Source organism: Phacochoerus africanus, chromosome 8, assembly GCF_016906955.1.
Source record: "Phacochoerus africanus isolate WHEZ1 chromosome 8, ROS_Pafr_v1, whole genome shotgun sequence".
NCBI lineage: Eukaryota > Metazoa > Chordata > Mammalia > Artiodactyla > Suidae > Phacochoerus > Phacochoerus africanus.
The window spans coordinates 6,420,541-6,442,570 of NC_062551.1; the positions used below are offsets into that span (position 1 = coordinate 6,420,541).

General features: G+C 53.5%; 1 protein-coding gene across 2 annotated transcripts in view; it reads right to left on the bottom strand.

Moving 5' to 3' along the window:
• Positions 1-22,030, bottom strand: part of PLCG2 (phospholipase C gamma 2) — a 166,615-nt gene that overhangs the window by 20,904 nt on the left and 123,681 nt on the right. For both annotated transcript variants that reach the window (XM_047792326.1, XM_047792327.1), the window contains exons 24-31: positions 20,690-20,756; positions 18,926-19,083; positions 15,481-15,583; positions 13,092-13,301; positions 11,484-11,629; positions 9,947-10,061; positions 8,880-9,047; positions 3,720-3,808 (exon numbers count right to left, since the gene is read on the bottom strand). In XM_047792326.1, coding sequence (XP_047648282.1) covers positions 3,720-3,808; positions 8,880-9,047; positions 9,947-10,061; positions 11,484-11,629; positions 13,092-13,301; positions 15,481-15,583; positions 18,926-19,083; positions 20,690-20,756 — 1,056 coding nt within the window. The remainder of the gene's footprint in view (positions 1-3,719; positions 3,809-8,879; positions 9,048-9,946; positions 10,062-11,483; positions 11,630-13,091; positions 13,302-15,480; positions 15,584-18,925; positions 19,084-20,689; positions 20,757-22,030) is intronic.

The following is a 22,030-nucleotide window of genomic DNA, read 5'->3' on the forward strand; positions in this document are numbered from 1 at the left end:
TTACCATGGTCTCCCCACCAGCCCTCGATACGTGAAGCTTCCCTCGGCAAGGAAGGCACGTCCGAATAAACACTTGTTCTGTTGAAGAGACTCATTCTTCTCTCCTGCCGGTGCTACCAACTCACTTCACTTCTTCACATGCTTCCACGTTGCTTACGAGAGCTTGGCAGAGCAGGGTGGAGACAAATGCCAACCCGCTAACATCTGCCACCACTTGGGTCACTGCCTTTGCCCATGAGCGTGTCTGCACACAGACTGAATGTACAGAGGGGAGGCACTGGCTCCCTTTCCCCGGGCAATGGCTGGATGAAGCCAGATCCGGCAGGGGGCAGGGGGCAGGGGGCGGGGGCGCGTGACTAGCCCAAGCACCTTCAAGCCTCCTTAGGCCAGGTTTTCGCGGAAGGCCCGGATTTTACAATTTTATCATCCTGCTAAATGAACTGACCCCAGGGATTCCATATCTTGGAATCAATCCGCAGGAAATACTTGCGAATGAACAGAGACAAAGGGTAATTCCGGGGAGGGGCTCACAAGAGCCTCGTCTGTACGTGGAGTCCCTCTAAGGGGCCAACCTGGGGGAGTAACGGTCAGTCATGTCAATGCCAGCCAAGGTCAGGTAACGGGTGAACGGGCTTATGACCGCACTTGAGAGCAGTGGTTCTCAACCGAGGGCAGTCGTGTCGCCCGGGGGGACGTCTGACCGTGTCTGGAGATACTCCTGGTTATTAGACAAGGTGCGGTGGGTCCAGGAGGTTGAGGGGAGGATGCTGTTCAACCTCCTACAGGGTGTGGGGCAGCCCCCACCACACCCAACAGCATGGTCCCCAGGATCAGGTGCCCAAGTTTGAAAAGAAAAAACTGCAACTGTTCTTCAAAAAAAGGGAAAAAATGATATAATAGACATGAATTTGTAGTCTTAGGATTATCCTACTTACGCGCTCGCCAGAGAGATGAAGGAAGCAAACAGACCAAATACTAATTTCATCTACTTAACTCTCCGCCCGCAAATTACACAACTATACTTGCCACACCATCTGGGCTGTGTTTTTGTTTTGTTGTTTTTAAACCATTTATACAAAATAATCTACTCTGGCTTAAGTCTTTTTAAAAAATAATGATTTATTTTATGTATCTTTTTTGCTTTTTAGGGCTGTTGCTGCAGCATATGGAGGTTCCCAGGCTAGGGGTCGAATCAGAGCTATAGCTGCCGGCCTATTACCACAGTGAGAGCAATGCAGGATCTGAGCCGAGTCTGTGACCTACACCACAGCTCACAGCAAAGTCGGATCCTTAACCCACTGGTCGGGGCCAGGAATCGAACTTGCATCCTCATGGATACTAGTCGGGTTCATTGCCGCTGAGCCACACTGGAAACTCCTGGCTTAAGCCTTTTAATGGACTTATTAAAGACCTCAGTTTTATCAGTAATAAATTGACAAATGCCTAATTCATTCTAAAAGAAGAAAAATATAAGACTTGGGCCTCAACAAGGACTACCAGGCTGACGGACTCATTCACCCTGGTGGAGGAAGGAAGGAATTCCTAAACACTTCGACGACCAAGCATGTCTGCTTAGACTCATGGAAGGTGATTTCTTGGATCCATAATTTAAGGTTCAAACTGTAATTTTCACAGAAGCACCGCTTTTGATGAAGTCTAAGCCATTAACATTTAAAATCTGTTTCAAAATAGAAAACCTTCCATTATCCAGCCTCTTATTCTTTGCAGACAGTTTCATCATGAGCTTATTTTATACCAGCAAATGGTCCCTGGGGTTCTTCACCCCCACCTGCCCCCGCCAACTACTGTGCCTCTTAATCTCACATCCTCGTCCCTCTTTTTTTTTGATCTTTTTGTCTTTTAGGGCCATAGCCACGGCATATGGAGGTTCCCAGGCTAGGGGTCCAGTCGAACCTGTAGCGGCCAGCCTACGCCACAGCACTGCAGGATCCAAGCTGCGCCTGTGATCTATACCACAGCTGACAGCAACGCCAGATCCTTAACCCACTGAGCAAGGCCAGGGATGGAACCCGAGTCCTCATGGGTGCTAGTCGGGTTCGCTACCCACTGAGCCACCACGGGAACTCCACATCCTCGTCCCTCTTGCTGCTTCTCCAATGCCTTGAAGTGGGAACTATCAAGGTTACAGAAACTGAACATAAGGCAGAGAGCTATGCAGAAAGCCTGTCCTCTCCTCGGAGTTTTTACTGCATGGACTACAGATTCAAAGGCATCCCCACCTCGGCCACCTCCCTTCCTCACTGGGTGGGTCCAGTCATCCAGGCCCACTGGGGAGAGGCTGCAGGTGGGGCCCAGGCCACTGCAATTTAGCCCAAAGTGCAGTAAAGCCAAGTCACAAAGGTTTTTTGGGTTTCCAGTGCATTTAAGAATCATGTTGACAGGATGCTGTCATTAAAAATACTTGATGGCTCGAAAATGCGAACCATTGCCTGAGAGCACAGCCGCAGCCGTGACACCCAAGATCACTGAGCATGGATCATCCTAACAACGTAATAACCATGCAAGCTGGAAAAAGTCTGAAATACGAGAACTGCCAGGATGTGGCACAGAGAGAGACAAAGAGAGCAAATGCTGTTGGAAAAAGGGTGCCAACAGACTCGCTGGTTACAGGGTTGCCACAGACCTTCCCTTTGTTTCAAAGACACACTATCTGCCAGGCGCTGTGTGATACGCAACTTCCAAATCTCTAGTTATTCTTAAAACCAAAAGAACAACAGTGTAGGCGGTGGTTTCTGTTCCCAGAGGACAAGCAGGATAAGAAAACAGGATGTGTATCCGGGGGACCTGACCAAGCCCGTGGCCGCCCGCGGGGGTCCGGGACCACAGTTTTTTCCAGGTTCTCCCAAGAGGCCTGGAGTGACCACACGTTGCTCAGCCCACACTGCGTTTTGCGGTGGAGGCATGAAAAGATCTGGAGAGGCTGTACCGGCTGCACATGGGGCCTTGCAAAAACACAAGCCTCGTGGGTTTCCCTCTATAAGAAGCTGTCGGGAAGATGCTGAGGCTCCAGAACCACGGTACCGATCCAGATCATCTCCTGCCATCAAACCCAAGACTTGAACTCCCCACAGCTTGGTGCTGTGTCCTGAGCAACCTTACCGCATCCCATTTCATAGTCTAAGGAGGCCAAGCCCTTTCCACCAAGAGCCCCCAAACTGGTTAAATCAAAAGAGAGACTAAGTATCTTCAAGGTCTTTGCAAACGAAAAGGACCAAGCAGGCAGGCTCTTCCTGGCCAGAGGGAACCACAAAGGCAGTGCCACTCAGAGTGGGAAGTGGAGCCCCGTGAATTTCCCTGACAAGGCTTCACGGGACACTTGAGACCTCTGGCAGGGATTATGGGAGACCAGCAGGTGGGGAGAAGCCCGCAGGAAAGCGGCTTTACCTAGAAAGGCATCCTCTTGCCTGGCTCTGGCTGAAACGAAAGTCAGCCACTTCCAGCAACCTGCCCCTTTCCAGCTCTATGACCTATTCAGAGATGTGTTCAGCATCTTCCAAAAAAAAAAGGCTGCTGGAAGGAAACACTTAAGACCTCAGAGGAGACGTGTAGCTGAAAGGCATCCTTCTATTACGACGTGGCACGCTTGGCTAGGCAATTCTCAACGCATCCCAGTCCCTGAGCCCACAGAACGCACTGGTCGCGTACAGCCCACCAGCCGACGTGGCTCAGGGAACCCCCGCTGGTGTGTCTCCACTCACCAGGACTGGCCGCATCTCACAGAAAACCAGGAGGGATGCCAGCTCGATGTCTTCACTGTACCCATTCTTCAGAGGAACAGATCGGTATCCTGCAGATGGGAAAACAACAGAAAGGCAGGCGGTTAAGGGCAGACCTTTACTTTCTTGTAGACCCCAGGGCTCAAAGGCCAGGCTCAAGAGCCAGAGAGGTCAGTGCCCGGGCTGGGGGCTGGCTTCCCGGAAGCCAGAGGTACCCGCCCCGACGGTCAGCAAAGGGGCTGCGGAATACACCCGTGACCGACAGGTCCACCCGGAGAAGCGAAGTTACAAATATCTGCCATCTAGAAATGAAAATGATTCATTCAGAAGAAATTAAAACCCACGGAACACTGCACCTTAAATTTAGAGTGACTACAGCTGTGGTTCAACTCTTTCAATACTCCCGAGGCCGAAGACTCAGAGGAATAATAAATGCCCACATCCATTTCCTCCACTTAGCCCTTTGCACACGCAGGACAGGGGAGTGTTTCATCTCTAAAGATTTCCAGTGGGAAGAAATCTTCCTGCCCCCTGGCAGCCCACAGCAGTATTGATCATCCTGCTCTAAAAGCCATTCCCTCTTTACAATCAGGACTTGTGTCTGACAGTCATTTAGATGTTTCTTTTGATTTAGCATCGGGTTGAGAGGGGCCGAGTCCCCCCCCACGCCTCCCTATGAGGGAATGTTTAAGGCAGCACATACCAGAGGTTGGTCTGCTTGTTCTGATGCAAGATAATAGCCAAACACAGTTGAAATGCAAGTCTTGCTCCCACCCACTCACAACCCCTTTTCTAGAAGGAACCCTTGTTCATAAGTATCTTTCCAAGACAGGCTATGCACACATTCATTTCCCTTAAAAAAAAATCACAGTCCCGGGAGCTACCATTGTAGCTCAGCAGTTAACGAACCCAACTGACTAGTATCCATGAGGACACAGCTTTGATCCCTGGCCTCACTGAGTGGGTTAAGGATCCGGCGTTGCCAGGAACTGTGGTGTCGTTTGCAGACGTGGCTTGGATCTGGCGTGGCTGTGGCTGGCAGCGACAGTTCCGATTAGACCCCTAGCCTGGGAACTTCCGTGGGCCGCAGGTGAGCCCAACGAAAAGAAAAAAAAAAAGAAGACCCCCCCCCCCAAAAAAAATGATATAATAGACATGAATTTGTAGTCTTAGGATTATCATACTTACGCGCTCGCCAAAGAGATGAAGGAAGCAAACAGACCAAATACTAATTTCATCTACTTAACTCTCCGCCCGCAAATTACACAACTATACTTGCCACACCATCTGGGCTGTGTTTTGTTTTGTTGTTTTTAAACCATTTATACAAAATAATCTACTCTGGCTTAAGTCTTTTTAAAAAATAATGATTTATGGAGTTCCCGTCGTGGCTCAGTGGTTAACGAATCCGACTAGGAACCATGAGGTTGCGGGTTCGGTCCCTGCCCTTGCTCAGTGAGTTAACGATCCGGCGTTGCCGTGAGCTGTGGTGTAGGTTGCAGACGCGGCTCGGATCCTGCGTTGCTGTGGCTCTGGCGCAGGCCGGTGGCTATAGCTCCGATTCAACCCCTAGCCTGGGAACCTCCATATGCCGCGGGAGCGGCCCAAGAAATAGCAACAACAACAACAACAACAAAAATAATGATTTATTTTATGTATCTTTTTTGCTTTTTAGGGCTGTTGCTGCAGCATATGGAGGTTCCCAGGCTAGGGGTTGAATCAGAGCTATAGCTGCCGGCCTACACCACAGTCACAGCAATGCAGGATCCGAGCTGCATCCTCGACCTACACCATAGCTCGTTAGGTTACCATGGCTGTGGCTGACTTAGAAGTGGAGATGTGTACCTCGAAGGCTGATATCGGCACTGTCTCTATGGATTCCCCAGGGCAGGCAAGGCCCCGGTTAGGGCTTTTAGGCTGTTTGCTCTGTGCAGGTTTTGGCTTATTGGATGATGAGTCTTACTTCCCTTAGAGAACATTGGAGTCTGCTGATTTATCGCCTCTACGTGATAGCTCCTGAACCTCTCCCTTTGTACTGCTTATGATGAAACTGGCGTGCTTACATAACCCTCCAACTTTGGTCCTGCCCTCCTCTCGTCGGGTAAGCTGTATTGCTATTTCTCCATCGACATGGTGTGTAATGTTTGCATTCCATGTTGTAACCTTCAATCTCCTACGAGGGGAGGCTAGTTTTTCTGGTATTTAGGCAGCAAAACAGAAAGAATAGGACCAGGCATACATTGCCCCACCACCTCGACCTCAGCATTAACCTTTTACTGCGCTTTGTGCTGCATTCATCCCCCCACCCATCGGGCATGTGTGTGGTACTCACTTCACCTGCCAAGGAAAGATGAAGACTCCTGTGTGCATCTTCCTGATGTTAGCATGCATTTCATTAACTGGAGCTCACTGTTTAGTCGGTGTCCTTTTTCTGACTATGCACAATGAAACACGGGCATTTTTTCAGGCACCCAGTGCTCCCCCCCTTCCTACTGCCCTCTTCCGTCGATATTTTGGCTGGCTCAGTTTGTCTTCTCTGCTCTGCAGTATGAGCTCATGGGACGTATAATCCCTGGACTGTGCCTGTTTGAACACATCCATCCTTTGATTTTATACTTGAGTGACAGTGTGAGCTGGTATAAAACTCTCAGGTCACACTCTTTTCCCTGGAGGAGCTTGGCGACACTGCTCACCTTGAATTCTGCTGTAGAGAAAGTTTTCTGACTTATCCTCCCCTTACCGGTAGCGGGAATTATGTGATGTGCGTGAAAGATGTGAATGGCCTGTGGGTCTCAGGAAAAGGCAGATTCTGACTCCAGAGGTCGGGGATGGGGCTGAGCCTCTGCATCGCTGATGAGCCGCGCTGGGGGAAGCTGTCAGCCTAGGTGGTGACCGGCTTCTAGGACGCACGGAAATGCTGAGTGCCGGGTGGGGGTCGGGGGGCCAAGCGCTCCAGGGATTGGGTCCCAGCACCGTGGTGCGGCCCCACACGGCTGCGAGCCCCCGAGTGTGCGGCTGTGAGCTCTGTCCCGGTCCTTGGCTGGAGGCCTCCAGTTTCCTGGGCCTCCTCTCACTGCCCGAGCCTCGTTAGGAAGGGCAGCCCTTCATATGTATTGGGATCAGGGCTGAGAGGTGTTTGCCAGCTGGACTAAAGGTAGTTGGATCTTGTTTTTCTTGTTGGTTTTGGTTGTGTCAGAGAGGAAAGGGTAATAGAGACCTGTTTTGAAACAGGATCAGAATGCTGGCACTTTGGGGAGGAGGGGTGGCCTCTGGCATGGGCTGCACAGTAGAAAGAACATGGGGTCTGAAGTCGGACTTGCTGGGGTTGAATCCCAGCTCAGGTCAGACAGGTGTGTGACCTTGAGCTAGTTCATTAACAGCTGCAGGACCCAAAGTGCTTCCATTACAAAAGCGGAGAGACGCTAAGACCCCTTTCACAGGAGTGCTGGGAGGAGTAAAAGAGAAAGACTTTGGGGCGCCCCGCACAGTCAACACTGTTTTCCTTCCGTGCTGAGCTGCAGCTGGCTTAAAAGCTTAAGCGCATCCCTAATGACAATGGGCAGTTTATTTCCAAGTTCCAAAGGCCCCGTGCCTTACACACAGAGGTATTGTTCATTCCACCTCATGCCTTCCGTTTGCATATGCATGTGCCGGAGCAGCAGCAGCAGCGGGGCAGACATACGAGGTCTTACAGGGAGGAGCGCACAGCTGGGGGAGAGGCACATTCTGTACCGTCCTTGAGATGCTGTTCTTTATTTTTTAAATCTCTCCAGGCTGCGTCTTAGCCTCTTCTAGAAGACTAGACACAGTTTGGTGGCTGGGAGGGGCTCCACTGCTCATACCCTGGTCAGGACACGTAAGGGGTGGGGGGATGGAAACAGCACAGCCGCTGGTCTGTGCGGGTGAGGCCAGGAAATGCGTGAGAAACGGGTGGGCACTGTTACCATAAAAAAATCGGGCGGAAGCCTGCCTTCTTTGGCTGATCTGAAAGAGGCCAACGGCACGTAAAGTACTGCAGCTAAATAGCTGGGTCTCAGGTAGGTTCCAGGCCGGGCAGGTTCACCCAGACGGTTAGCAAACATCAGGCCTCTGGGACCTAGCGTGTTTGCAGCTGCTATTAAATGAGGAAAATGGTATTTCTAAAGTATTAAAAAATAATCAGACTGTTTAAACATTTCTCAAGTTCTTGTTTAATCTCCTCCTTTGCTTAGGAATGTGTTTCCTCCATTCAGATGGGCAGCTGAGGTCTCGGTTTTCTCAAAGTGCCATCTAATGAGGGGGCTGACATGCACATTCCTGGGCCACCCACACCGGCTGAATTCCAACACCCCAGGATGGGTCCTTGCACCTGCATTTTCTAACTGGAGCACACACACGCACCCCACATGCCTACTTGTAGGGCAAGCGCCCAGCAGGAGAAATGATCAGGTTTATGATAAAAAGAAAGGCAGAAATTTAAAGAATATCTGTTATGTTCCAAGTTAGAAAAAAATTTTACAAAGTGGAAAACGGGACCTAAGGCACCCAGACCACAGCAAGAGCTAGGACCATGTCTGTGCATAAATCACTCAAGTGAGTCATCGTTCTCTTTCAAAAAATGGTCCATAGAAAACAGAGAAGCAGTGATTTCTCGAGGAATCCAGAAGGATCTATGATCATGTCTCAGAAGTACAGGGCCTCTCGCAAAGTTTGGAAGGGTTTTGTGTGTTTCGTTCAGCATGAGAGAGAATCACGAGAAGCCAATCAACAACCCCACTTTCATAAAAGAGGAAGGTGATGCACTGACAGCCCGGGGGTCTGCCCAGGATGACATGGGCAGGGGCTCATCTAAGACCATAGCTCAGGCCTCTTCTTTTCCCCAGCCCCTGGCCCTGACTGAGGGGAGGCAGCTTCTAACCTTTCCAGATGAAATCAAACCACAGTGCCAGGTGGATCATCAACCCCGTTTCAGATGCAGATCCCTGATGGAGACCTGCCAGCATCCCATCCCACCAGCTGCCCTGGTCTCTGTCCCAGCTCATGGCAACTCTCAGGCCATCAACTATCCCAGCTACCAACAATTTAATAAAAACCAGGCTGCTTCAATGTTTTCAGAGCAACGGCCAAGACCAAAATGAGCAGTGTAATTAAAATGGGTCTTACCTGATTTGATGCCTTTAATGGGGTAAGTGGCGTGAGCGAGAAAGTTGGGATCGCTGAAAATATCTTCCTCATAAACCACAAAGCGCAGAAATGCGAGGTTGGGGTCATAAATTTCAAATGTCACCTTCTCCTGCGTTGGGGCCCAAACAGGGCTTAGGCCATTGTCATCTGGAAGGAGAGGCATGCGCCTTGAGAAGCCCCATTCATCCTGCCCCCTCTTGGTCAAACCATGCTCCATCCATCAGCTGTGAATCCCCTTAGCAACCATGTAAATTCACATCTAGGCCAAGATCTAAGAAGTTGCTTTTCCCCAGGGGCATCACAGGCCTGGTTCTCAGCAAGCAGAGGGGAGGAGGCCACCTCCCCGGTAGATCTCGCATCTTAACTCTGGGATGTGGGAGGCGTGGGAGCTGGAGGCCAGAGCAGCAACAGGTGGGTTTGGAAGAGAGAAAAGGAGAAGAGGGGAGAGCCACGGCCCTCGTCTGCTGAGGGCGATGGGTCAGGCTCTCCGAAGCAGGAGTGGGTTCTGGAGTTCTCAGGGGAGAACCAACCTGAGCGAGCCCGGGAACTAGTTAACTTTCCCCTCCACAAAGATGAGTCTCACGGCTCAGGATGGGAGTTGTTCAGGGGGCTACCTTGCACCAGAGGCAGGGAGCCAGGCCTTCAAAGGCCGGCAATTCACGGTTCCTTCCCGGCTTCAAATGGCAGAAAAGCCTTTCTCAGGGCCTCCCTGCCTCCATGGGAGACGATGACTCCGGCCAGGCTGCAGCCTCTGGCTCAGGTCAGCTCCATCTTCTCTGGGCCCTGGACCAGCAGGTAAGGGCGGCTCTGTCATGAGGCAGGGAGCCAGAGCCTGGGCGGGGCCTCCCGCCGTGAGTTACTGGCTGAGAAGCAGAGCAGAGGGTCCGAGTTCAACTCTAAAATGCGGCCCTTGCTCTCCCTCCCTGAGCTGCCCGCGGCGAGCAAGAGGGATGGAGGGCGAGGCTGGACGGCACAAGCGCGGTCCAAACTCCCCAGCGCCCAGCATCGCCTGCAGCTGAAGAGGAGGAAGGACCCAGGCAACTTACTCACAACTGTTGTTTTGAACTTGTTGTTGTCATACTCGGCTCCGCATATTTCCACCTCCACAAAGGGACACACAATACTTCGGCCAGTTTTGGGGAGATGGCGAGCCCCGAGGACCTAGGACGCCAAAAGCAAGTATAGGAGTTCTCCATCCTGAGCAGAGCTGACGGGTGGGTCCGCATTTCCTCACTGGACCTGCTCCTGCACTGGACACCCCCCGCCCCCCCCACCCCCAGCTTCCCTGCTGGGGATGAAGAATGGGGGTGGGGAGGCGGCGAGGATCCCACAGCTGCTAAGGATGAGCCAGGATCCAAGCCCCCAGCCCTCAACCTCAGCAGGGGGGGCCTCGCCTACACACGAATGCACACACCAAGGCCAGGTGGGCAGCTGGAGGGACAAGAGTTGAGTCACCCAGTCTCCCAGCCAGCTGCTCTCAGGAAAGGATGGAGGACAATGCGGAAAACCTTTTGGTAGGTGACCTTTTTAAAAATCTTTTTAGGGCCACGCCCACAGCACATGGAGGTTCCCAGGCTAGGGGGCAAACTGGAGCTGAAGCCACTGGCCTTCATCACAGCCACAGCAATATGGGATCCAAGCCACATCTGCCACCTACACCACAGCTCACAGCAATGCCGGATCCTTAACCCACTAAGCGAGGCCAGGGATCAAACCCGAGTCTTCATGGATGCTAGTTGGGTCTGTTAACGGCTGAGCCATGATGGGAACGACTTTTTTTTTTTTTTTTTTTAAAGAGTTTCTGTTGTGGCTCAGTGGTAACAAACCCAACTAGTATCTGTGAGGATTTGGGTTCCATCTCTTTGGGTTAAGGATCCAGCACTGCTGTGAGCTGTGGCGTAGATTGCAAGCTTGGCTCAGGATGTTGTGGCTGTGGCTGGCAGCTGTACCTCCGATTAGACCCCTAGCCTGGGAACCTCCATATGCCGCGAGTGTGGCCCTAAAAAGACAAAAAAAAAAAAAAAGAACTTTGGTTCCATGTGCTTCAATTTCTCTCCCTTAATCTTATGAGAAATGCAGTTCATTTCCTGACCTTGAAGTTTTCAAAACAGGAGCATAGAAAAACTCTTACAAAAAGAGATAGCCCACTCTCTGAAAGTTGGATGAACTGTAAAAAAAAAAAAAAAAAAAAAACTTTCTCCCCCAAAACTGGCCCTCTTGGGGACAAGCTCTCTGCTCCATGGAGAACAAAGAGCCACTGCCCACGTGTCCTATTTGCCTCCTTTACCGGCCAGAGGCTGACCTCACAGGGACCTCGGACCCTGCTGAAGCCGGCAAGATACGGATGCATAATTCATGTCTCCTCCAACAAGGGGAGATGATCAAGATGAAGTGGGAAGACGCCCACCCCCTTTCCCTCCTCCCCCTGCGACCCTGGGCCGCACGGTCGCTAAGATCCTAAGGAGTCCTCCACGACGCTGATGGTTTAGACAAGGAGACTGCTCCCCAGGCACAGGGCAGGGCCGTCCCAACCCCGCGCCGTCCGGCTCCCTGGCCCAGGCAGGAGAGCGGGCCTCAGCTCACCTTGACCGTCAGAGTCATCAGGATCTTCCTCTGGGACTCGGGCGGCATGGGGTCGTACTTCTCAGCCCTCATGCTCTCGGGCTGCAGGACGTAGCCCGTCCGTCCGTTGAGGGAAAACAGAGCGTGGTTCATCTGCATGTACTTATCTGGGAAGCAAAGGCAACGCTGCTGAAACTCAGGCATGAGAAGGGGCCCGCAGGTGCCGGGAAGGGTGGTTCATACCTTTTGCCAAAAATAACTGGAGGCAGCTATTAAAATAGGCAGCAGACCCGAATACATGGGTTTAAAAAATTCATCAAAAACTCATGTTACTGAAAGAAAACACGGAATTTTGTAAAAAGTCGCAGACAAGGAGACACCATTCCAAGTATGACCCAACAATCCAGAACCTACGGAAGCTAAAAATGACCACAGAGGGAAGTTCCATAAATGTTGATATCCTGAAGTCATTTAAACTCAAATGACAGGTACATTTATACATGTACATTTAACCTGTAAAAGATCTGAGAAATGCGTGCTGTGAATACCGACACCCCCTTAGAAAAACTGGGTAAGAAGCATGAGTGCAGTCTGCAGAAAACAAAATGCAAATGCTTCTTAAATGTACCAAAAAACTGGTTAAACTGTTACTCACGGTGAGAGACAGTCGCACTAAAGGAGGCTCAGAGTACAACATAAGGTCACGTTTCACCCATCAAAGAGTAAAAAGTTTGCTGCAACGATGTTGGAAAAGTTAGCCAGACATGTTACAACCGTATCTGCCCTCCCGCCCACAGCCCCTGTGGAGGGCGCTGGGCAAGGGTCTTAGGATGGACGCTACTGCATCCAGGTGTCCAGGGCTTTCCCTCACGGCCAAGTCAATCAAAGCTGTCGGATCCACCCTGCACTGGGGAGAATTCTGCCCGGAGATGTACTCCCACCTCTACAATGATGCTCACGTAGGTAAGAGGGGGCGGTGCCGTCTATTATAACAGCAAATGAAGAGAAATAAAAGGGCCTCGGCAGCGATCAGCTGACTACATGGTGGTTCCGTGCAGTGGACTCCTACGCAGATGTGAAAACAACAGCGAGGAGGCGACTGAGCTCCCCCCAAAGAGGCTTCCAGAACAAGCACAGTGCAAGGCCCTGTGATTAATGCTGTTAGCATAAGGAAGTCTTGCATGTTGGCTTTTTCCAGCATGACTATCTCTGCACGAGAGCCTGAGCATGAAGCTCTCAGAAAGGGATGAACAGAAGAGGAGAGGGGGCCCCAAGACAGCCACTGAAGAAACACCAGGATCCAGCTATGCCTGAGGCTGAGCGTCAACTCCTAGGCTTTAAAATGATGTGAGCTGTTGCATTTCCTTTTTCTCTCAAGCCAGTTTGACTCCACGTCTGTCGCTGGCCATCATGGACCCCCCCCCCCGCCACCCAGACACAAGTAAGTGCCCGCTGTGCCCAGTGGTCTGCTTCATCACTCTGATCAACGGATGAGCCTTGAGCTGGGGTCCTGGCCAAACTCTGGTTCCTAAAACAAACCACGCGCTCCAGCCGCCACAGCACAGGAGTGGCCCCAGCAGACTGTGCCTGTCACCTCAGATTTACTGGCCACACTCAGCTCCCCTTTACCTGCGGTCTGGAAATTGAGTGCCACCATCTGGGAGCCACATAGCCAGAGGCGGAAGGGGTCGTAGTTGGAGGAGTCAACCCGCTGTCCCTTGGGGTAGATGCGGGTCAGCGCCTTTTGATTGTATTTGAGGAGGTCATTGGGTTTCTGTCTGGTGACGCTGTCAGCCTTCGTTTCCACAAAGGAGCGGATTTCTCGGAAGTCGGGGTTTTCTGCACACAAAGAGGAAGCCACCATTTGTTCTGTGTCTTATGCAATTTCTATATGCTCGATACACTGGTTAGATGCTTGGGTTGGAAAACGGAACCAGGAATTGCTCTCGGATAAGACATTCAAGTGGTTATGACAACAGTGACAAAATTGGTTCTGCTATGGGCTCCTGCCCTTGGAGGGTCCTCGATTTTAAATGGAATCCCAAGAGTTCCTGCTGTGGCTCAGTTAGTGAACCCAACTAGTATCCAAGAGGATATGGGTTCGATTCTGGCCTTGCTCAGTGGGCCAGGGATGCGGCATGGCCACGAGCTGTGGTGTAGGTCACAGACGTGGCTCGGATGCCGTGTTACTGTGACTGTGGTGTAGGCCGGCAGCTACAGGTCTGATTCAAGCTCTAGCCTGGGAACCTCCATATGCCATGGGTGCAGCCCTAAAGAGAAAAAAAAAAAAAAAAAAAGGGAGCCCAGGGTTCCCATAGCCTTTTAGTCTAGGATTATGGTCATTTACTTTTTGTTTAAAACAACCCACAGCCTTGGACAAGAAACCACCAAAGCGGCACAGTTCTAGAGGACGGGGGAGGGGGATGAGATCAGCACGGAGGAGACCTGAGGAGTGAAAGACGTGTCAGTGGACGTGGCTTCCTCGTCACCAGACACAAGGTGAGTAAACCCCGCATCTGGGGGAGGGAAAGCCAATGGCCACAGCAGGGGATGTGAGGGCAGAGAGGATGCCTGCGTAGCTCACGGGATAAAGAAGGGGAGGAGGCGTGTGGAACACGAGGCAAGCCTTTGCTTGTGCGGAGCTCTGCTCCTCACGCCCAGCCGTGGTGGGACGGCTCGTGAACACACGGAACCTGGCCAGGGCCGGTCTGGCGCTTGGACATCTTTCCCTGCGTCTGGGCGACCCAGAGACCAGCCTCCCAGTGACCACGAGCCCTGGGGTTCAGTACTGCTCCTCTGGTCCTGTGCCCTGGAATCTCAGATGCCTGCGATCCGAGACAGGAGCTGCTCGAAAGGGGGAAGAAAAGATGAACGGGACCATTTATTAGATCAAAGAACTTGCTCCTTGGCAGAATGCGGTCAACGATCCATTTCTGAACCTTTCTGCAGGAGGCTGAAGAATGGTCCCCAAACCCACCCGGTTCCTGGTCTCTGGAACCTGTGACCATGTTCCTTATGTGGCAGAGAGACTTTGCTGACTAAGGTGAAGGGCTTGAGATGGAGACGTAGGCATTGGAGTGGCATGGCCACAAGCCAAGGAACGCTAGTGCCACCAAGCCTATATGCAATGGAGAATTACTCCCATAAAAAGAGTGAAATAATAGCATTTGCAGCAACATGGATGGGCCTAGAAATTACCATACTAAGTGAAGCTACTCAGACAGTGAAACACAAACATCATAAGCTATCATTGGTGTGTGGAACCTAAAAAAGGACACAGGAGTTCCCGTCGTGGCTCAGCGGTTAATGAAGCTGACTAGCATCCATGAGGACAGAGGTTGGATCCCTGGCATTGCCAGGAGCTGTGGTGTAGGCCGGCAGCTACAGCTCCAATTCGACCCCTAGCCTGGGAGCCTCCAGGTGCTGCAGGCGCGGCCCTAAAAAGCAAAAGAAAGAAAGAAAAGATACAAATGGACTTATTTGCTGAACAGAAACAGACTCGCAGACATTGAAAAACTTAGGGTTACCAGGTAGGGGAGGCGGACGGGGGTTGGGCCTGGAAGTGTTCTAAAATGAGGTTGTGTTGATACAAATACAATAAAATTCACCCAATTATTTTTAAAAAGAAAAAAAAAAGAAAAAGAAATAGCTGAAGAGGCAAGGAACAGACCCTCCTCCCTGGAGAACGTGAGGCCCTGCTGACACTTTGCCTTGCTCAGGGAGCCTGATTTTGGACCAGGAGGGAGTAAATAGTAAATACGTGTGCTTTCAGCCACCACGTTTGTAGCAACTTGTCACAGCAGCAGGAAAACGACTCCACCTTTGAAGAGGCTTTTCCTGCTGAAGGTAACAGAAGCGCCTGACTGCCCAGGACCCTGGCCCTGAGCACAAACCCAGGAGGCTTTCACTGTGCCCTCGGGACGTGTGGGAAGCGTTCTCACTGTGCCCTCTGACACCAGACGCCAGAGGCATGGAGGGCTTTCACCAGGTCCAGAGGCAGAGTCACGGGGGACGGTACCTAAGTTGTCCTTGGTCTTGCTGGTGGGTTTGCAGTAGACGACCAGGTCTGAGAGCTCGATGGCGATGGACTGGTTCTTCTCCCAGTACCTCATGTTGTTCTCCTGCGTGGAGCCAACCAGCATTAGCTTCATGCCACCCCCGCAGCCCCTCCGCCGCGGTGTCCTCCGGGTCCCCTCTCCCGCCTCCGCCCCTCGCGCATGCTCAGACCTTTCATGCCCCGGACCGCGCTCCTTGCTGCTGCCCCTCCCCCTCCTTCCTGGAACTGCGGAAAGTCTCCCCCCCGAGCTGCCTCGGCCTGGGATCCGGGATCGGTTCTAGCCACAGCTCTTGAGAAGAGAGGGGAACGAGGGCTCTTCTCTGTCACACCCCTCCCTCCTTAACCCTCGGATCCAGGCCTCCTGCCCCCCCCGACCCCCAAGCTGTTACATCAGGCTCTAGCGCCCGAGCTAGACGCTCTCCAGACCAGGGCGTCGTCGTCCTCACTCCCTCCCCTGCTCTCCAGGAGCCGGTCACATGCCGCAGGCCTGGGAGTTGCATTCTCCGTCGGGGGCCCCATAGTCCAATCCATCTTCAATAAGCATGGGCGCTCACGTCACTCCAAACCAGGCCGCCCTCTCAGGCCACACCCAATCCACTCATCCTCCCACCGGCCAAGGGGTCAGGGGACACTGGAGAGAAGACCCCACGCAGATGGTGACATTCACCATGGGGGGTGGGAGGGCCGCTTGGCCTGGGGCATCGCTTGATGGCGATTATCTAGGCCCCGCTTCCCTGAGAGGAAGACTTTTTCTCTTTCTACCACGGAAAGGTAGAAGAGCCTTCCCCAGGCTCCACCGAGGGCCAGCGCTGAAGCCATCAGCCTCACCCGCGTTACCACCCTGCTTCGTCGCTTGTACGTCATCAGCCTCCACTGGAGAAGACCTCTCTGAAATGCACGAGTTCCCCATCCCGGGTCCCTCTGAGAACCACAGCAAGGACCTCCTGGCTCCTCGCCCTGCAGCAGCCCTGTCCTCCCCCCTCCTCTGCAGGGCCATCAGAGCCTTTCTCCTTCTGGATGCCCCCCAAAGCACTGCTCCTCCAGGATGCCCACCAGGAGGACTCCATCCAGAACTGGGAAAGAGATACTGCTTTCCTCAAACCTTCCCGAAGGCTCGCGCCTCAGCTCTTCTCGGCCGAGGGCTGTCCTCCTTACAAAAGAAAGCGGGTGCCCTCACCTGCTTGTCTAAACCACAGGTGTGCTCGTCCTTGACCCGGGGAGGCGTGCCCGGGCCGGTCCGCTTGGCTACACCCCCTGGGGGCCCCAGGCCTGGCAAGGGCAGAGGCCTCCTCATTGAATGCCCCCAGGAGCTCTGGGAGGTGAGTATTCAGGTTAGCCTCGTCACACAGCCGGGGAAACTGAGGCACAGGGAGGCTGGAGGCTGTGCCCAGTGGGCAGAGCCAGCTTTCAAACCGGCCTCAGAGGCCAGCATTCATAGGTAAGATGATAAAGCCAATTAAAAAGGAATGGAGAGCAAAAGCCGAGGCGAGCAGCCTTGAAGAGCGAGGCTTAACTTCAGACACCTTCATGCAGTTGGCAGGGGAGGGCACACGCTTCAAGTGAAGTCACATTTTTCTCCAAAAAGAAACGGAGAAAACCAGGAAGCAGCAGGCCGAGGTATCAGCGCCAGGCCCCATCCCCCCGGGAGGCTTGAGTGCCCGAGAATCAACACAGCTGCTCAAGGCGTCCTCACGAGTGTTTTAGCCCTTTCTCAGCTAGAGGGGCCCAGAATCCCAGACACGAGCCCATGCTCACGGAGGGCACATGCCAGCAGGCGGTGCCATGCAGATCTTGACAACCACTCACGGGCAATGAGAACATGCCTAGAAGACGGGGATGGGCTCTTTGAAACGAACCCCAGGACAGCCCCCCCACCCACCCCGCCGTCACTTCGGAGCTGTACTGCAACGGAGGCACCAGAGGGCAGTAAGAGGGGAGCAGCCTTGCTGGCCACAAGCTTGTGGTTCATCCCAAGTGACAGAAGTCATGCTGTGACAAGCCTCGCAGTTCCCGTTGTGGCTCGGCAGAAATGAATCCGACTAGCATCCATAAGGATGCAGGCTCAATCCCTGGCCTTGCTCAGTGGGTTAAGGATCCGGCGTTGCCGTGAGCTGTGGTGTAGGTCGCAGATGCAGCTGGGATCTGGTGTGGCTGTGGCTGTGTGGTAGGCCAGTACCCACAGCTCTGACTTGACCCCCAGCCTGGAAACCTCCATATGTCATGGGGGCAGTGGCCTTAAAAAGCGAGAAGGAAAAAAAAGAGAATAAGGACCCATATACGTAAGGCTTCTGATGGGATTCCAGTACAGGGAGAGACAGCAGGCCCTGCCAGGGAGGGTGCCCAGCTGAACAGCCTTCTGCACAAAGTTGCTTAAAGAAGGATGAGTCAGGTGGCCTCTGGTAACCAAAGACTGGCCAGGACGCGAAGGCCCCCACAGCGGGCGGGGGGCAACGATCAGCCAAGTACTTGGGGTCGGGAAGGGGGAAGAAATGCATGAGCTATAAGCAGAGGTCGGAAGGGTCCAAAATCAGTCCTCTGGATCAAGACCTGCCTTAGAAGCAAGTGACTGCATGGGAAACCCTAAAATTTCCTCCCAGTTCTCTGGAAGGAAGAAAGAGCAGACAGCACCTCGCTCCCTCATCCAAGACATGGCAACACGCAGGGCCCCTTGTCCTCCAGGCAATTCAATAGCATCATGACCTGGGCCCCTGCCGCGTGTTAGGCTCCAGGGGGAGCACTTCCACACAGCATCTCATTTCATCCTCGCTGCATCCTGGGAGTTAGGTATTTGGCTCCTCATTACTGACAAAGAAACCAAAGTCCAACAAAGTGCGGTTACATACCCAAGGCCCAGCCCTGCCGGGATGCAAACTCCAGTCGACTTAATTCTAATCCTTACCTAGAACCTCATCCTTCTCAAAAGACCTCAAGCCAAGCGCTAATGCTCCATTTTGGATAAACCCTAAAAAACCCATTCCTGTCTCGAGTGGAAGTTCTCCCACAAGAATACAGCCTTCTAGAATAAAAGGGCTGGATCGTGTCAATGACAGTGTCCCAGAACCCTTTCCAGTCCAGGGAGGGGAGCTCCATGAAGGCTCACTGGAAGGATCCAGGCTGCTTTAAACAATACTGAGAAACAAGACAGCCTTCAAAAGGAGGAAGGCAAAACTTGGTTAAGAGACACGGGGCCAGTGTACACGCTGAGCCTTCAAAGACTCCAACTAGACCCGGCTCCCCAGGGGACTCCACTGTCCCTGCCTGTTCCTACTCTCTGAACACCCCTCCACCTCCACCTTGAACTGGGCCTGCCGCTGGGCCTGCCCCTCGTGCGGCCCAGACCCACCCCTGCCCGGCAGAAGCCTGAGGGTACCAGGCCCACCTGAGCCCAGGTGAGCAAAAGCCTTACCTTGGTGTCTATCTTCCAGGTGATCTCCCGGATGCTCTGAAACCACTCAAAGAGCTCCTCCACCCTGTCCGTGGCAAACTCCACCGGAGGATCGCCCTGCTTCTTGGGCTCCAAGATAAAGACGAAAGGCTTCTGGTTTTTCCCCTGGGGGGCTTTCACTTCGGGAAAGGATAACAAAAGACCCCATCAGCCTCTTGGAAGGCCACGAAGACCAGACGTCCACTGCCCGGGCCACTCCTCTCATGAACCCCGCCCAGCCGCCACTGCTTGTCCTCAAGGTCAGCGCTGACGGGGACGTCTACCTTGTGGCCAGGTCTTAACCCCCAGGGCCTGTAAATGTGACCTTATTTGGAGATGGGGTCTATGGGGATCAGGACGCCACTTTTAGGGTGGACCCTAAAACTAAGAACCAGTGTCCTTTACTGGAGAAAGGAGACGACAAACTGAGGCGGAGAACCAGGGGAGGTGGCCACTGAAGATGGAGGCAGAGATTCGAGTCACCGCCTTGAGCCAAGGATCGCCGGCAGCACGAGAAGCCAGACATGGAACAGATCCTCTCTGCAGAAGAGTGCTCTCTAGCCACGAAAGTCAAGGCGACGAGAGGAGACCGTCTCTGCCCAGTGACGTCATGGGCTAAGATCTCTGGGCTCTTGGACGCCAAGATATGCTCGGAGCAGCTCACACACATGGCATCTCAGTTACTCCTTATCACACCTTTCTGGGGGTGCTGGTCCTGTTCTGCCCAGGTCACAGGAGACTCAAGGCGAAGAAACCCACGGAAGGTCCCAGAGCTGGCAGTGGCAAAGCTGAGGCTCAAATCCGGCCTGACGCCACACTCCCTCGTATAACCCTGAGCCTGCTCCTGGGCCCTGCAGACTCGGGGCGGGACACACAAAGGCCACACAGCTAAGAGCAGGAGCCTGAATGCGCGGACCCAGCTTGTCTGGTAACTCACAGGTCCTGTGGTCCCTACAGGGACTTGCTTTTCTCCCCAGTTAACTGGAACGGAGACTCCCTCGCCCACCTGCTGAGGCTAATGGACCGACCAATCGCAGGGGGCACAGGGGCCTGCTGTGGGCATGTGGGCTGCTCGGGAAGAAAGCTGCCAGGCCTTCTTGCCTAGAGGGTCTCTCCACCCCGCCTTCAGCCCCTTCATCTGGAAGGTGCCAAAGGCTCATTTAAAAGGCCCGGGAAGCCCCAGGCCCATCATAGCCCTCCCCCCACCACCGAGGCTGTGTGCTCCCTCCTGCACCAGACTCTGGGGGAGGGTGGAAGCGGGGCGCCAGGCCAGGTTTCCTGACGGCTAGCTAAGCGGCCAGGAAGCTGCAGCTGAGAGGAGCAGTGACAGGCCCAGGGTCTCAGAGCCACTGAGAGGCAGAGCTGGGCTGGGAACCAGACCCTCCCGAAAATACGCTCCCCTGCAGCCCAGCCAACATCTCGCCCCCCACCCCCGCCCCGAGAAAAGCCTGGGGCACCCAGGCAGACCCCAGAACGCGGATGATGATGCTGGGAGCAACATCGACGAGCGACCGTCCAGCACCTGTCGTGCGCACGCCAGACTCAGGTTCACAGTTTTGCAGATGTTAACAGCAGAGCCATCAAGACCTAGCACTGCACCCACTGCCCAGACTGGCTCAGTGCCCAGCCTCGGAGGCTGGGGCCAGGCTGGAAGGACCCAGGCCCAGCCACCTCCCTGCCCGGGACCCTCCTGAGGCCAGGCCGTGGGGGATTTGGGTGGGAATCCGGGCTGATGTGTGCACATACCCACATTATAGGTGTTGAGATCCAGGATTCCTCTGCAAAGAGACCCTAAGGGATTGTCTTCAATAATCTGTGAAGAAACAAGACATAACTCACGTTAGTCTTAATGGAAAGAATAAAGATAACCAGGTTCCAAAGCACACCGTTTAGCAGAGACACTGCCTGTGGAACTGTTTAAAATGCGTTTTCATCACAGGCTGTGTCTGCGGGGAGAGAGCTAAGTAGTGAAGCACGTTGCTGACGGGGACCCGGCAGCGAGCAGGTGCGGGCAGGGCCCGCGTTTCATTTTCCAGGCTGGAACGACGGGCCCTGTGAATCCCAGAAGAGGTTTCGAAGCATTTCTGCGGCTCTGGTTTCCAAAAACACCCTTGACCTTTTCTTCTGCCATTACGATGAAATGCGCCTGTCTGGCTGCCTTTTTAAAGCCCCGCCCGAGACCCTTCCGCAGGTTCCTGTGTCCTACAGGAGCAACACCTCCGCGGGGTAATCTGGCCTTGAGGTTTTCTGGGCCCTGCTCAGCCCTCCGGCTCTTCCTCTGGCTGTGCACCTGAACCACCCCCGGGGCCAGGTGAGACGGGGAACTCCGGGTCTCAGGAAGGTGAGCAGAACTGTCCCTGGCTCACGCTTACCCACCTCTCCACCGGGCTCCTGCCGACTGTGTGGGTGAGGGCAGCCCGGGACAGACACAGCGAGGGGGGGTCACGACTCTGCCTCAGGCCGAGCACAGTCAACATTCCTGCCACACACTTTTGTGTAGGCTGTACCTCCCACCTGAATTCCCTTCTGCCGGCCTCTGGCTGTTGAACTCTAACTTGACTTCTGAGACTCAAAGGCCTTTTCCTCCATGCAGCCTTCCCAGATTGCCCCACTTCCTTAGAAGAAGGCCTAAGACTTGCCAGCCTTGGTGCCGGGCTGTCACACTGAGAGTGGCTGCCCTTCGAGCCTTCCGAGCAGGAGGCAGGAGGCAGCAGGCAACAGACACCGGGTCTGGAATGAAGCCAGGACGACCTCAGCTCCCCTTCCACTTGGGCCAGCTTACACACACCAAGCACGTTCTCAGCGTCTGGCGGGCCAAACTCAATGTGTTTCATTTGCAAGCCGCTCTCAGCAAAGGACAAATTTCCCATTTGGCCACTTGGCTGTTTTGACTCTGGAGGGAATTCTCCTGCATATGCAAAGCCTGCCAGCCCAGCACATCCTCATTACAACCTGACTGTCCTGTCACAGTGCCTTTCACCCTCCATGCCTAGGGGGACAGTCCCAACTTCCCCGTCACTGTTGTCCCCTGTCCCGGAGCTCTGCAGGGCCCACACAGTCACGCGTGTCAAATGTGTCCACTGAGAT